This window comes from Rhinichthys klamathensis, unplaced genomic scaffold, assembly GCF_029890125.1.
Source record: "Rhinichthys klamathensis goyatoka isolate OS25496 unplaced genomic scaffold, OSU_Roscu_1.1 h1tg000739l_1, whole genome shotgun sequence".
NCBI lineage: Eukaryota > Metazoa > Chordata > Actinopteri > Cypriniformes > Leuciscidae > Rhinichthys > Rhinichthys klamathensis.
This window is the reverse complement of record NW_026607151.1, coordinates 102912-119903: the sequence shown is the minus strand read 5'-3', so window position 1 is coordinate 119903 and position 16992 is coordinate 102912. Positions and strand designations below refer to the sequence as shown.

The 16992-nt window shown below is 38.3% G+C and overlaps 1 protein-coding gene across 2 annotated transcripts in view; it reads left to right on the top strand.

The window, feature by feature from the left end:
• Nucleotides 1–16992, top strand: part of syt3 (synaptotagmin III) — a 32503-nt gene that overhangs the window by 7396 nt on the left and 8115 nt on the right. For both annotated transcript variants that reach the window (XR_008805747.1, XM_056242663.1), the window contains exons 2-8: nucleotides 915–1319; nucleotides 1465–1573; nucleotides 2616–2798; nucleotides 7683–7809; nucleotides 8137–8355; nucleotides 11605–11725; nucleotides 12289–12460. Coding sequence is in view for 1 of the 2 variants with exons in the window: in XM_056242663.1 (XP_056098638.1) it covers nucleotides 915–1319; nucleotides 1465–1573; nucleotides 2616–2798; nucleotides 7683–7809; nucleotides 8137–8355; nucleotides 11605–11725; nucleotides 12289–12460 (1336 nt within the window). In the remaining variant the exon portion in view is untranslated. The remainder of the gene's footprint in view (nucleotides 1–914; nucleotides 1320–1464; nucleotides 1574–2615; nucleotides 2799–7682; nucleotides 7810–8136; nucleotides 8356–11604; nucleotides 11726–12288; nucleotides 12461–16992) is intronic.

Genomic DNA, 16992 nt, shown 5'->3' with positions numbered 1-16992 from the left:
TACCCTACCTTTAAGACAAAATATATGGACTAACATTGTAGGTTTTCTAATCTGGCACTCAATACCTGAAAGATGTTCTGTCATTGTTTTGGGTTTCCCAGTAAGGTAGGGTTTTGACAGCAGGGTAGAATTAACTCACAAAACCTGTTCTTTGTAATGAACTGGTAAAAAAGAGTGAGTTGTCGGTTTGAATCAGTCTAATGACTCACTCACTAAAACTCTAAATGAACCAAAAATGCCGACTAAGCTGTGTTGTACTTTAAGGCTTGTGATACTTAAATCAGTTATATATGTCTGTTTTTTTAAACGACAATATTACATTTTGAAATGGTATATTAATATTAATTAAATATAGTATAAATATTTTAATTTACAAACTACTCTAATGGAAATGTTTTTTTTCTTTCTGATTTAAATAGTTTTTTGTTGTTATTATGCATTTATACATGTTTAAACATGTTTTTATGTGAAACTGTTTGTGCTGCCATCTGGACTGTGAGATCTTGTATCTCTGTGGAATTCTGCTGATTAAATTAAGCATAAAGTATCTTAAAACAAATTAAAATGTTACGAAATATTTTTAGTTAGGTTTTCAGGTTTTTTGTAGTAGATGAATTTTAGTTGAATAATAGTGTTTATATTATATTATTATAATTATTATTATTTTTTATTTAGTATCTAGTTTGGACCGATTGTTCTAGTCCTAAAAGAACCATTAGTGGATTTGTTAAGGAACCGGAAGCGTTCAGTGGAATTGAACCAGAATCATTACATTTCTTATGATTTTTGTTACCTCTCAAGGTTGTAATAAATCATACTCACACACACACACTCTCTCTCTCTCTCTCTCTCTCTCTCTCTCTCTCTCTCTCTCTCTCTCTCTCTCTCTCTCTCTCTCTCTCTCTCTGTTTCAGAGATCTCTGTGAGTCTGCTCTCCGTCATTGTAACGTTCTGTGGCATTGTGCTGCTCTCTGTCTCTCTCTTCGTCTCCTGGAAGCTTTGCTGGTTGCCGTGGAGAGATAAGGAAGGCGGGGGTCTGAGCTTAACATCGGGGCTCCTGCCCGGCGGTGCCAGTTTGGGCGGGGTCGGAGGTGGAGGGGGCTCCTCGCTCCTTCCTCCCCTGTTGCAGAGGAAGGATACCAACTCCTCTTCCTCGCTGTATCCCTCACTCTCCCAGCATGGTCAGCATCACCCCCATTTCTCCGACCCGATGGGGGTGGAGGGCGGAGGGGGGCTGGTAGTGGGGGGTGTGGTTGGGGGTCCGCAGGAGATGCAGGAGCATTCCTACCTAGACATGGACTCTTATCCCAACAATGCTGGTGAGCAGAACTCTGCATTGTATCAAACTCAGAAGCACTACTTTTCTCTTTGTGAGACCTAAGAGACATTGATCATTGTTAATTATCCTCTATTCTCTTAACTACTCTCCTTTAATCTTTCTATGGCTTATGGTTTGTCTTCCAGCAAACCTTAAGTTGAGCCAGACATCTCCTGAGTTGCCCCCAGCAACAGAAGGAGGCTCAGCTGCGAAAGACCTGCCCAATGCCCACTCCCAGCAGCAGGTCACCACCAGGTCAGTGACCTTCTCTTGTTGTTCCTGTCTTTCTCTCTGTGTGTGTTGCAGGATGATGGAATGGGTGTGTAGTTTGTGTCTTGCAGAACGTTATTTTGAAGTACAATATTGTGTTTTTGCTTACTGAAAAATCTTACATACGCTACTGTTGAGATTTATAAAAATATATCTTTTTTAAAACTATTATGTGATATCATGAAATATAATTACCAAAATAACTCTTTTCTTTATATTGAATACACATTTTAAAGTCAAATTTATTCCTGTGATGCAAAGCTGAATTTTCAGCATCATTACTCCAGTCTTCAGTGTCACATGATCCTTCATAAATAATTAAAATATGACATTTCTGATTAATTTTAATGTTGAAAACAGTTGTGCTGCTTGATATTTTTATTGAAACCTTGATACTTTTTTCAGGATTCTTTGGTGAATAGAAAGTTCAAAAGAACATAATTTATTTCAAATATAAATCTTTAATAGAAGTCTTTACTGTACTATACTGGGCACTTTTGATCAATTTAATGTGTCTTTGCAGAATATAATAAATTGAATTTAAAAAAAAGTGCCCCAAGCCTTTGAACAGAAGTGTTTATCACTTTTTGAAAACAGTATATCTGCACACTTCATTGCTTTAAGGTTCAATGTCTTTAAATACCTTACTGAATCACATGAAAACATGACCAGTAGTCACGAAAACATGATTTGTAGTGCTCTACAGTAAAAATAACTGTAATCATGTAAACAGTGTGTTCATTTAAAATGAATCATGCAAAACAACAAATACTGTGATAAATAAATACTTTACATTTAAATAAGTATGTGCATTCACTTTTTTCTCTACTTTTCCTCCCTCATTTGCGTTAGTAGATTTAAAAAAAAGAAAAGAATGTGCAGTCGAAAAAGCCAAAATGTTCAAATAGGCTTCCTTTTTTCAAGGAATTTATTTAGGATTTTTTTTGGTGAAATATCCAGTGTGGTGGGAGTTTGTCTATACATGCGCATGTGTGAGTGTGTTGTTCACCCTCTGGTCTCTCTCTAGGCCTAAGCCCATGACTCACCAGCTCTCCAGCCCTGATTTCCACGGTGAGGAGAAGAGTGAGCAGCTGACCAGCATTGGGCAGATCAAACCAGAACTTTACCGGCTGCGCCAGGGAGACCAGGGCGATGGCAAACAAGGAGACAACTGCGGCAAAATCAGCTTCCTTCTGCGCTACGCCTTCAAGTGAGTGCTCGGATCCATCCCACCATTACCTCCTCTCCCCACGGGGAAGTGTCTCGTATGGAACTGTCACACAATGTGGATCCATGCTTCTCAATACATCAGTGGGTTATAAATAGATCTCATCGGCAGGACTTACAATTGAATAGGCGAGCTGGAGAAAGAAGCAGGGGAATTGCAGTCAGCACAATGAGTTATAGTCAGGCCCGCTGTGGGCAGCCCGTGCACGTCAGACGGGGTCCTTTATTTTGCCGTCACGCAGAGGGACATTAGAATGGTGGAAAGTGCTGATGTTTGAGAAATGAAGGAAGGAGAGGCTGTTTCACTCATGAATTATATATGACCAGCCACTTTAAACAGCACAGCCTGTCAACACATAATAACACAGCACTGTGTTTCGGCCAGAATTACAGAGGAGGCTGAGGGAGAGGGAGAGAGAGAGAGATGAAGATGGGTGTGTGGAGATTGATATCTCGTTCCTTGCACATAGGGAGTAGTTCAAATAAATGATTTGACACTTCTGTTCCTGTTCATCACATTATCGGTCTATTATATTCTGCTGTGAGAGTTCTAAGGTGAGTATGTCACAATTGTGTGTGTGTAGGAGATGGAAAGCTTTTAAATTAAAGGGATAGTTCACCCTCAATATGAAAATTCTGTCATCATTTCCTGATGTACACTCACCTAAAGGATTATTAGGAACACCTGTTCAATTTCTCATTAATGCAATTATCTAATAAACCAATCACATGGCAGTTGCTTCAATGCATTTAGGGGTGTGGTCCTGGTCAAGACAATCTCCTGAACTCCAAACTGAATGTCAGAATGGGAAAGAAAGGTGATTTAAGCAATTTTGAGCGTGGCATGGTTGTTGGTGCCAGACGGGCCGATCTGAGTATTTCACAATCTGCTCAGTTACTGGGATTTTCACGCACAACCATTTCTAGGGTTTACAAAGAATGGTGTGAAAAGGGAAAAATATCCAGTATGCGGCAGTCCTGTGGGCGAAAATGCCTTGTTGATGCTAGAGGTCAGAGGAGAATGGGCCGACTGATTCAAGCTGATAGAAGAGCAACTTTGACTGAAATAACCACTCGTTACAACCGAGGTATGCAGCAAAGCATTTGTGAAGCCACAACACGCACAACCTTGAGGCGGATGGGTTACAACAGCAGAAGACCCCACCGGGTACCACTCATCTCCACTACAAATAGGAAAAAGAGGCTACAATTTGCAAGAGCTCACCAAAATTGGACAGTTGAAGACTGGAAAAATGTTGCCTGGTCTGATGAGTCTCGATTTCTGTTGAGACATTCAGATGGTAGAGTCAGAATTTGGCGTAAACAGAATGAGAACATGGATCCATCATGCCTTGTTACCACTGTGCAGGCTGGTGGTGGTGGTGTAATGGTGGGGGGGATGTTTTCTTGGCACACTTTAGGCCCCTTAGTGCCAATTGGGCATCGTTTAAATGCCACGGCCTACCTGAGCATTGTCCATCCCTTTATGGGGTGGACAATGCTCAGGTATGTCCATCCCTTTATGGCCACCATGTACCCATCCTCTGATGGCTACTTCCAGCAGGATAATCCACCATGTCACAAAGCTCGAATCATTTCAAATTGGTTTATTGAACATGACAATGAGTTCACTGTACTAAAATGGCCCCCACAGTCACCAGATCTCAACCCAATAGAGCATCTTTGGGATGTGGTGGAACGGGAGCTTCGTGCCCTGGATGTGCATCCCACAAATCTCCATCAACTGCAAGATGCTATCCTATCAATATGGGCCAACATTTCTAAAGAATTCTTTCAGCACCTTGTTGAATCAATGCCACGTAGAATTAAGGCAGTTCTGAAGGCGAAAGGGGGTCAAACACAGTATTAGTATGGTGTTCCTAATAATACTTTAGGTGAGTGTAGTTCCAAACCTAAAATGACTTGTGGAACAAATAAGCTGTTATTTTCCATAAAGTGAAGAGCCATGGCCACCCTTCACATTCATTGGATGGAAAAGACAGATATTCTGCCTAACATCTTTTGTGTTCCACAGAAGAAAGAGTTTGGCTAGAATTATTTTTTGCTGTGATATCGAAATTGGTGTTAAAATTTCAATTGAATTAAAAATGTTGGTATTGTAATAATATACAACTATCATTATTGTGAAATAAAAATTACTGATATTGTGATATAACATTATGGTCAATTTGCCCACCCATATTGTGAATAAATGAACAGAATTTCTATTCCTTTTAAAGCAAATGCTACCGGACATTACTCAGCATTTTCGTGAGAGCTAGTGGCCAAGATTGTTTCTTATCTCTGTGTGTTTAATTGACATCATCACACCTCCTGCTATGCTGTTGCATTTGCAGTACATCAATGTGAATATGTCACAGCTACAAGCATTTTGGGAATAGCGGGCAGGTTGACACTGTCAGTCGGAGTCACATCCGGTGGGACGCAGCTTTCTATCACCACAGCAGTAGGCCGATAACACATGCGGCGCAGAGGGAATAGCAGCTATTTCCAGCCCATTGTCTACGAAGGTTTGAGCTGGATGTTGGTTTATTATTATTTTAATTTATCCATCTATTTGTCAGATTCCAACTGAGTGCTGATCATTGTGTTTTCCACACGAGTGCTTTCAGGTGCATGTGTAAATGCATGACTTTTGTTTGAGTTCGCAGTGATTTTGTAAAGGAAGGGAGGGGGTGTTTGAAGGAGCCTGTCACTGAATAATGAAAAGCCATTGTGCGATGCAACACACACCGGGTTGCTGCTTTAAATGCTCGCTCTAATGTGGGCAAGACAGAGCCTGTCATTTTCAATTATAGCCCTGAGTGCTAATAGCACCGTGCATTTCTAAAGACCAGTCTGATTTAAAGTGTGCTGTTGTGCTGCATGCCACTTGCCGTGAGATTAATTTCTAATTCCGCCAAACTGATATAATGTGTATTAGACTGGACAGCTCAAAATGCATCTGGGAATGTTTTTTCTAACTTGAAATGTCAGCAAGTATCTTATTTTGCAATCTGATGTGATTTTACTATTAGCAAGAACATCTTAAGGGCTGCTCACGCTGACAGCAATTAATCGGAGGAAATGTCAGAGTTTTTGTGCCATTGGTTGCTAGTAGGTGGTCCTACTCAACCTCTAGCCAATGAATTCAGGGGATGAATCACTGTTTGCTCTTCCATCGGTGGTTGTGCTGCTCTATGACATCTGAATCATGGTTAAAATGCTGCAAGTACGTTAATCTACACAATGTATATTGTCATTTTAACACTCCTGTCCATCATTTGATTATTACTTGATGAATTTTGTTTACCACCTCCTTTCAGTGGGCATTACTAGCATGATGTTAATTATGCTAACCAAGGCTGCATTTATTTGATCAAATATACAGTATAAACAGTAATATTATTACAATTTAAAATGTTTTAATATATTTTAAAATGAAGACTCAAGTAATGATGCTGAAAATTCAGCTTTGCTAAACTACAGTGTCACATGGTCCGTCAGAAATCATTCTAATATGCTGATTTGCTGCTCAAGAAATAATTCTTATCACAGTCGAAAACAATTACATAATATGTTTGTGGAAACCGTGAAAAAAAACAAAAAAATCTGAATACTTTGAATCTACAAAAAACAAGGAACTCCCGCACACTATTCATACTTGCAAGGTCTTGCCTGATGAATTTCGTGAGACCGAAATGTTGCTAATAAAATTTAGATACTCATTTGCAAGTACGGATAGTGTGCGGGAGTTCCTTGTTTTTTGTAGATTTTTTGACCTACTTATATGGTCTTTTTTCCCACACACCCATCACCTGCAGGTGTGCGACGGTGTTTGCTAATTGACTGAATACTTTGAATAAAAAAGAAAAAGCAGTATTTATTTGAAGTCGAAATCTCTTTGCTCACATTGGTGGAAATTGTCAACTGTCCTTGAAAATGAATGACTCTTCAAATCGCTGTCAGTGTAAACAGCACTTTAATCCTTGTCTTGATATGTTTCTACAGTATTAGATGATTAAATTTGTCACTTACAAATTGGATGATAATATTGCATGAATAATGTATTTATTTTCATCCTGATTTGTTGAGATTTGTACCATGTCATGTCATTCTTTGTGAGCAACATGTCAGTCAGTCTAAGGCCATATTGGATTTCTGCTGGTGTTCTTCCTCCCCCAGTGTTGCTGATTTGTTTAAGTGTCTTAATGAAAGGGTGACGCATTTGTTAACGCTGAGAGACACATTCTAACAAGGCCTGATTAGCAACCACAGAAGTTCCCCCGCCTCTCTTATTTACATCTGCGCAAACACTGCGTGAGCCTCTTGCTTCAGAAGTTCACGGTCGTGCTGTGCTTTGCTTGGCACCAGACCGCTGCAGTCTAGCCTTGAAATGACCTATGATTTGCTTCGTAATAAGCTCTGGATTATTAATAAAGTCCGGTGTTGGAGGCCACAGTCATTGCATTACGCATTAAATATTCATGTCTTTATATTCACATTAGGGATGTATTATCTCATATATTCACGTTCATACAAGATCCTTTTAGCTTGCTCAGCACAAGTACGACTCCATACATCTGTCAATTATTTCCAAGTTGTTGAGCTGGGTTGTACCATTGGCACCTCCTCTTTTTTCCCTGTTTTCCTGAACCTTGGTGACAGCCATTGAGCTTTAGTGAACTCAGTGCAGCAATGCTCTCCTGATACTGGCCTTGATGTCAGCTTATTTCAGCATAAACCAACTCTCTTGTCATTGCCGGTTAGATGACGCTGAAATGAACTCACGCCCAGGCTAGCGAGCGCAGAAAGTTCCAGATAGTTCAAAGTGAATTATGGTGACGCTGACATGTCTTTCTTACAGCACGGAGCAGCTGGTGGTTAAGATACTGAAAGCCCTGGACCTCCCGGCGAAGGATGCCAATGGTTTCTCCGATCCTTATGTCAAGATCTACTTACTGCCTGATAGGAAGAAGAAATTTCAGACCAAGGTATCTTTTTTATCCTAGCAAGGCAGCAGTCAGCTCGCTGCTTGTACAATAATCCACTGTTCAGATGGCAGACCCTCTTAGGACTCATTAAGATCTGCGTTTCTCAGCCTGCCTGTGGATTTTTTTTTCCCAGTGCCCTAGTTCATCTAAAAATACATCTATATCAGCCGTTACATTTTGAATTAACTGTATGCATTTGCAGTTTTGATGTTAACCAATCTCCTGTTCGCTCCTTTCACTCACTTTTCCCTCTCAGCTCTTCCGCTTATCTAATTTCCTTCACTTTCTCTCATTTCCGCTCGGTCTTTCCGTGGCTTTGGTTTGCAGGTGCACAGAAAAACTCTCAACCCGATCTTTAATGAGACGTTCCAGTTCGGCGTGCCCCTGGCTGAGCTGCACTCGCGCAAGCTCCACTTCTCCGTCTACGACTTTGACCGTTTCTCCAGACATGACCTCATAGGTCAAGTGGTGGTGGATAACCTGCTGGACTTCAGCGAGGGAACCGGGGAGAAGCCTATTTGGAGAGACATCGTGGAAGGAACCGCGGTGAGATAATGACACAGACACACATTAAAGGTTCATTAGACCTTAAACACAAAGGAATTCAGTGATAAGGAGTGGTTGATAGCATTGAGTATGGTATTTGCAGTTCCACATGCTGTCTGTGTTGTTTTAGCACTCGATTTGCTGAAAAATGTATGCAAATTAGGTAACGCCACAAACACACCAAAAAAAGAACGGTTCTGAGTGCTAGGTTGTGAAGGATGCAGCAGACTACAACTACCAGATTTTTGAATATCATGATCTGGCGTACTATGCTGAGACTGTACAGCAAGGCTATTCAACTTCGCTCTTGGAGAGCCACTGTCCTCTTATGAAACACACCTGCGTGTGATTTTGCGTGTGAGAAACAGGATGACCTGGGCCAGACTCGAATCCGGGTCTTCTTTGAGCTCCACAGCTCAATATGTAAAAGCACTTGCACTGAGCACATTAGCACCACACCAACACCAGAATAGGAAATGCTGGAAGGGCATTTGACTACACTTCTGGATATGTGCCAAGATATAACACTCTTCTCTTTCACTTGATCATCATTTGATAAGTTACTGCTGTCATTAATAAAAAAGATCCACAAATGTCTCTTTTGAGCAAAATCTACCTTCCCTGCGTGGTACATGCGCAATGTTAATTATGACAGACAAATAGCGATCAGTTTGTGAAAATTACATCTCAAGTCAATAGTATTATTTAATATAGCTGAATCAAAGTGAATGCATTAATTTATACCAACAAACCAAATTTTTAAGGAACGATTCAGGTAGAAATAACTCTAAAAGGTAACAATTACAGGTTACCACATTTTAAACTAGAAGTGAGGCGTGTTTTTCCTGGAAAAAAAATCATTTAAATTTAAATATAGCACTATATTTATGCATTTAGTGTCTATTAAACTGTACTGCCAGTGGTATTTTGTTGAGAGGCAAGATGTTGCACCTAAACTAAACTAAATTATGCTTGATTTCATTTTGAGGAACCTTAGCCAATTCAGATTTGACAATAATTATGGTATCTTTAATGTTATTTACGTATCTCTCTTAAGCAGAGTTAAAAAGCTCATTTTATATTCATGAGAAGTTTTTTTACAACTTAAAATCATGCATGATTACATGCTAAGTCGATGATGATGATGTGTCCTTGGGGATGTTGGTAGGAGAGGTGTGAGGAGATCTAGTGATGCATGTGCTCGTCCTTCCAGGGAAAATTGCATGAAATTAGTGAAGGTCAACTGTGCAAAGGAGTTTTTTTCAAGAGCACTTCTGAAATTGCCACAGCATCTTAATGGAGCGGTTTTTAGAAACATTTTTATCATGATCCTAGAATATTGTTATTTTAAAAGTTATTTGTACCTTTGGAGAACAGAGGGAATTAATCAAATCGGACACAAGCTGTAGTGTGTTTAAATAAGGAAAATGAAATTTTCCACAGCATGACTAGGTCAAATGAAGGAAATAAGATAAATTTGGCACCATCTACTTTGTCTGACAAGACAAATTAAAAAATGGTTTAGTGATTCATGCTGGATTTGAGTGTGTTCCTGACATTTGTGTGTCTGACATGTGAATGGATGTCAATGAAATGTTTACATGCAGGGTTCAGCCTCTCGGCCACTGGCATTAACCGATTTACCTACTCAGCTGGTAAAAACAAATTACTTGAGGTATAATTTATTTTTCGAGGTGCTGGTGTAAAGCAGAAAAATCTCACATCATGTACAGTAGCATTCACATCACGTGTACAGACTCAGACCCGAAGCTGGCAGCTTCTATAGATCTTGGAGAGATGTACCTCAGATGCTTGAAGTTTTTGATGAAATATTGCAGCTCTTTTTGTTTACCTCTGCTGCCCTTGTTCCTTTTTCATCATAGCTGATGATTAATTCTGGCAGAACAAGAACTTGAGAGAAAGATGAAAGTCTCAACAAAGCGTATAAGGGGGAAAACAAACCTAGCATCCTAGCATCCAACACATGCTTTAGCTAGGAGAATCTGTCTGACATTCTTTAAACACATGCAAGTGCTGACGTGATAAATCTAAATAGATTTTCGATCTGAATTAAACAGTATTATTTGTAAAACCAGGAACAGCATAATGCTTTTTTTTGCAGCGTGGTAAAGTTGTAAAAAGCAGACAATAATTTTGCAAAAACTGTGTACACAGTAATGCACTTGCACTACAATTCAAAGGTTTGGGGTCAGTACGTTTTTTTTATTTAAGAAAGTACTTTTACTTAGCAAAGATACATTAAGTTGAGGAATAGAAAGTTCAAAACAACTGTTTTGTAACATTATAAATGTCTTAACTATCACTTTTGCTCAAATAATCCAGAAAAAATGTATCACAGTTCTCACAGAAATATTGAGCAGCACAACTGTTTTCTACATTGATAATATTAATAATAAACATCTCTTGAGCAGCAAATCATCATATTAGAATGCTTTCTGAAGGATCATGTGACACTGAAGACTGGAGTAATGATGCTGAAAATTCAGCTTTGTAAACAAATGTATTTTAAATTACATTTTAAAATATATTAAAATCTTTTTACTTTTTAAATCTTAATAATACATTACAATATCACTGTTTTACTGTGTTTTTGATCAAGTAAATGCAGCCTTGGTGAGCATAAGAGACTTCTTTCAAAAGCATTAAAAAATCTTACCAATCTCAAACTTTTGAACCTGTACACAGTTTCTTTGCTGTAGTCTTGCTTTCTAAAAGTTACAGGGTTTAATGGATTTGCATAGAATAACAGTGTTGAGCAGCAAGTTTGCATTAAAATCGATGAACGTGATCAGGTCATAAGCCTCATGGCTGTACTCCTAAAAGAGTGTGTTTTTCGTGGTGCATTTCCATGGACTTCCATTCTAAGTGCATTGCTGTAAACACATTTTCATCTTATTTGTACAAATTCAAGGACAATTGAAATGCTTATCTGTGGTAATCAAAGCAGGCCACAGATGCCGTCTATAGAGCTTCATTTCAATTGAACCTGAAGAAATCATTTAAAAATGTTTGATTTAGTATTAAAAGCCACAGACATTCCTTCAGTTTATCCTTTCGGTTAAAAGGACAAATTAATTTTTGAAACATTTCAAGGAAGACCGTTTAATCATTAAAAGGTTTCCATGAATTTCATTATTATTATTTTTTGCATTACTTTCAGCATTTGCATTACTCTCAGTAACTTCAAATTGAACTTTGGACCTTTCCATATGTTTGTTATGTGTGCAGGAGAAAGCTGACCTGGGCGAGCTGAACTTCTCACTGTGTTACCTGCCAACAGCTGGCCGACTGACCGTCACCATCATTAAGGCCACCAATCTGAAAGCAATGGACCTCACGGGCTTCTCAGGTGCCTGGGCCACTCATTGTCCCCAGCCATTCCTCTAATTCCCTCATAATTAACAGCGATACCTCATTAGTGCCTCAGACATTGCTAACATTGCGACGTGATGAAACCGCTGCTCATTAATAACCTTGATGTAACATGTCCAGCATGTGAATAATGAAATAACATTAAAGGTCATAAAAGCATATCAAATAGCACCTCTAAAAAGTTGAATGTCAAAACAAAAACGCCTCATAAAGGCATCAACATTGCAGTCGTTAGGACCAGAGACATCTGTAATTAGTGTTGGCTAATTTAATTATCACAGCAAGGCTTAAAGTAATGTAATAAAGATTTCTCTCATAGGACATGACGGTGAATTATAAAAAAGTAACATTCGGTACAGGCATCATTACGCCAATGCTAATGTTTCGTTATTGCTTGCACAATAATTGATCGATGATAAAAAAAAAAGTCTATGCCGTTATTAGCATTACTTTTAATGTTGTCGAAACATTATGTGCTGCTGTTGCTATTTCTTTGACAAATTGTCTCTCTCCTTTACTCTTGTGTTCTTGCTCTCTCAGATCCATACGTAAAGGCATCTCTGGTTTGTGAAGGTCGAAGGCTGAAAAAGAGGAAGACGTCCATAAAGAAGAATACTCTCAATCCTACATATAATGAGGCTCTGGTCTTTGACATCCCCAATGAGAACATCGAGAATGTGTCGCTCATCATTGCTGTCATGGACTATGACTGGTAAGATCATGACTGCCTTTTTCTGCTTTGATGGGATCTGAGACTCATGCTGCAACATGTCAAGCTGCGTGCTGTGATATGAGGCTTGACAGGAAGTGCCCACTTGTAACTTTAGGCATGCTTACAGGCTGTGTCTCACAGAATTCATTCAGGAACACATGGATTTTCCATTCATTGAATGGATGAAGCCTTTATAAGAGGTCAGAGAGAGAACTTTAAATTAGATCTACACTGTTTCCTATAGAGTCCACTTGTGTAAGTGCTTCAATTTCTCTAGTGTAATACAAACATTCCTAAGATTTTTTTTATAAAATAAATTAATAAAATTGATCCAAAGTGAGAGTAAAGCCATTTATAATCTATAATTCTATTTTAAATGAATGCTGTTTTTTGTACTTTCGATTAAAGGATTAGTTCACTTTAAAAATGACTCGAAAAAAGATTTGTTCATTTTGATGAACGAGTCAATGACTCTAAAAAAGATTCGTTCATTTTGATGAACGAGTTCAAACAGGAGAGTTCGCAAGGCGAGCATTTGTGCCTATAAAACTTTAACTTTTTTATTTATTTTTGAAATGACCGATCGTTTCGCTAGAGATAAGACCCTTATTCATCGTCTGGTATCGTTTAAAGCCCTTTGAAGCTGAACTGAAACGGTCATTTAGACCTTGAACCGTTTGGCTACCATTGAAGTGCATTATATGGAGAAAAATCCTGGAATGTTTTCATCAAAAACATTAATTTCTTTTCGACTGAAGAAAGAAAGACATGGACATCTTGGATGACATGGGGGTGAGTAAATTATCAGCAAAAGTTTTTTTAAAAGTGAACTAATCCTTTAACCAAGGAATCCTGAAAAAAATGCATCATGGTTTTTACAAAAAATATTAAGCAGCACAGCTGTTTTCAAAATTTGATAATAGTAATAAATGTTTCATCATAAATACCAAATCAGCATATTAGAATGATTTCTAAATTGTCATGTGACACTGAAGACTGCAGTAATGATACTGAAAATCCATCAAAGGAATAAATTCTATTTTAACACATTGAAATAGAACATGGTTATTTTAAACTGTAATAATATTTGACAATATTATTGTTTTTACTATATTTTTGATCAAAGAAATGCAGCCTTGGTGAGCACAAAAGACTTCTTTAAAAACATTTTTAAAAAAGCAACATTTTGGAATAGTAGTGTGTGTGTGTGTATATAATATATATATATATTAGGGCTGTCAAATGATTAATCACGATTAATCACATCCAAAATAAAAGTTTTTTTTACATAATATATGTGGGTGCACTGTGTATAATTATTTTGTATATATATAAATACACACACATGCATGTATATTTAAGAAAAAAATATTATTTATATACAAAATATTTATATTTATATATAATATAAATTAGATGTAAATCTATATACAGTATATACATGAAAATATTTATTAAATATATACAAGCATGTGTGTGTATTTATATATATAAAATAATTATACACAGTGCACCCACATATATTATGTAAAAAAACCTTTTATTTTGGATGTGATTAATCACGATTAATCATTTGACAGCCCTAATATATATATATATATATACACTCACCGGCCACTTTATTAGGTACCCCATGCTAGTAACGGGTTGGACCCCCTTTTGCCTTCAGAACTGCCTCAATTCTTCGTGGCATAGATTCAACAAGGTGCTGGAAGCATTCCTCAGGGAGTTTGGTCCATATTGACATGATGGCATCACACAGTTGCCGCAGATTTGTCGGCTGCACATCCATGATGCGAATCTCCCGTTCCACCACATCCCAAAGATGCTCTATTGGGTTGAGATCTGGTGACTGTGGAGGCCATTTTAGTACAGTGAACTCATTGTCATGTTCAAGAAAACCAATTTGAAATGATTCGAGCTTTGTGCCATGGTGCATTATCCTGCTGGAAGTAGCCATCAGAGGATGGGTACATGGTGGCCATAAAGGGATGGACATGGTCAGAAACAATGCTCAGGTAGGCCGTGGCATTTAAACGATGCCCAATTGGCACTAAGGGGCCTAAAGTGTGCCAAGAAAACATCCCCCACACCATTACACCACCACCACCAGCCTGCTCAGTGGTAACAAGGCATGATGGATCCATGTTCTCATTCTGTTTACGCCAAATTCTGACTCTACCATCTGAATGTCTCAACAGAAATCGAGACTCATCAGACCAGGCAACATTTTTCCAGTCTTCAACTGTCCAATTTTGGTGAGCTCTTGCAAATTGTAGCCTCTTTTTCCTATTTGTAGTGGAGATGAGTGGTACCCGGTGGGGTCTTCTGCTGTTGTAGCCCATCTGCCTCAAAGTTCGACGTACTGTGCGTTCAGAGATGCTCTTCTGCCCACCTTGGTTGTAACGGGTGGTTATTTGAGTCACTGTTGCCCTTCTATCAGCTCGAACCAGTCTGGCCATTCTCCTCTGACCTCTGGCATCAACAAGGCATTTCCGCCCACAGAACTGCCGCTCACTGGATGTTTTTTCTTTTTCGGACCATTCTCTGTAAACCCTAGAGATGGTTGTGCGTGAAAATCCCAGTAGATTAGCAGTTTCTGAAATACTCAGACCAGCCCTTCTGGCACCAACAATCATGCCACGTTCAAAGTCACTCAAATCACCTTTCTTCCCCATACTGATGCTCGGTTTGAACTGCAGGAGATTGTCTTGACCATGTCTACATGCCTAAATGCACTGAGTTGCCGCCATGTGATTGGCTGCTTAGAAATTAAGTGTTAACGAGCAGTTGGACAGGTGTACCTAATAAAGTGGCCGGTGAGTGTATATATATATATATATATAGTGATTTAATGTGAACATGCAGCACTCTAACTCCGCAAGTAGATCAAAAATAAAGTAATTGAACTCCACAAGGAGGATTTGAGATTATCCTAAAACCATTTTGAGCTTCAACAAAAGCAATAACATCTGACCAGTCACATGATCAATGTCACAAAATGTACTTATTTGTTTAATGACCTAGAAACAGAATCGGAAAAATGTCTTATAATGTAATATTATTATATTGAATTATGTGTAATCTATTATAGCATATTAAATGTTTATATTATATTAAACAAATCCTTATTAAAGCTCAAGTCCGTAACTTTTTGGGTTTAAAAATTATCCAAAATACATTTTTGAGCAAGTACATAACCAGCCAGTGTTCAAAACTATCTACTTGCCTTTAAATGTTGTCACGCAACGTGATGTTGTTGACATTAACAATTTGGCAAAAAAAAAGTATAATTTGCACGGTTTGACGTGATAAGCGATCGTTAGATTTAATCAGCGCGATTTACTACAATGTTTTTTTTCCCTTAGTTGGTCAGAAAAACAAACCTGGATGTTACTTGTTCAGATTACATTTTTGGGTGAAAATTCTTATGTTGGTCATACTTCTAAAAAGAATAATCTGTGATTCTGTATGACAGTGTCCACACCGGCGCGGTGACTGACAGCTGCGCGTTCTCCTCAAAACATTGTGTTCTTTGCTGTGCCGTGTCGAGATACAACCCACGTAAAGTTGATAATTCCGCGAATGACTGCAATTGCAGATTTCGAACAGAGATGGCGACAAAGAGGAAAAACTGCAGACTGGAGCTTTAAATATGTAACATTTTAATGTTTACAAATTTGATTAATTGCTTTTATAGTTTCATTTATTAAAGGTACACTATGTAACTTTTGGCCCTCTAGAGATGAAAAATCAAAACGGAAGAACATTGTTTTGGTTGTGCTTTGGTTCTGCGTGACTCTGTGGATGAATATGGTTATCCAACTGCTCATAGGCTTAAGAGATATAACCAGTTTAAATGGAAAGGATCTCAAGCTGACTATAGCTGAAGACGTTATTGTAGCTATGACCATGATTAATAGACAGTACTTCCTTGAAAATAAATTCACGCACAGCTACAACAACCATAATGAAATGACCTTTCACAATAGATAATGCTTTACAATGCACTCTGTTAGACAGCTACTTAAGGCAATTATCTGTTCAATAAAATACCTTACTCACCTATTGAGTAATAAAAACGCCATCACCACGTCACCTTTACAACATTTCAAATCTCTCAGTTCTCGCCATCTCCAAAAAAGCCAAGCCAATGTTGATTCCCCAGAGGTTCCTCGCTCATTGTGACAACTAACCTCTGCCACTCCCACACCATACTTACTGTACATGCGTCAAAGTTGCCCGGAGCAACTTTTCTCTCGAGTCACGAAGCATGCATGGGCTAGTGACGTATGTACACAATTTCCCACGAAAATCATCCTGCCCAGTCTGAAATATAAACACTTATAATAGGCTTACCATAGTAAATCAGGAATAAGACAAAAACACGTTTTGGAACAAGGATTGATGATGTATAGACTCATTATTTTGAACAACTAAAAAAAGTTACATACTGTACCTTTAATTAAACTATTATTAATGAGAGGGATTAAGTAACTTAATTAAAATGTTCAGTCTACACCTGCATTGTG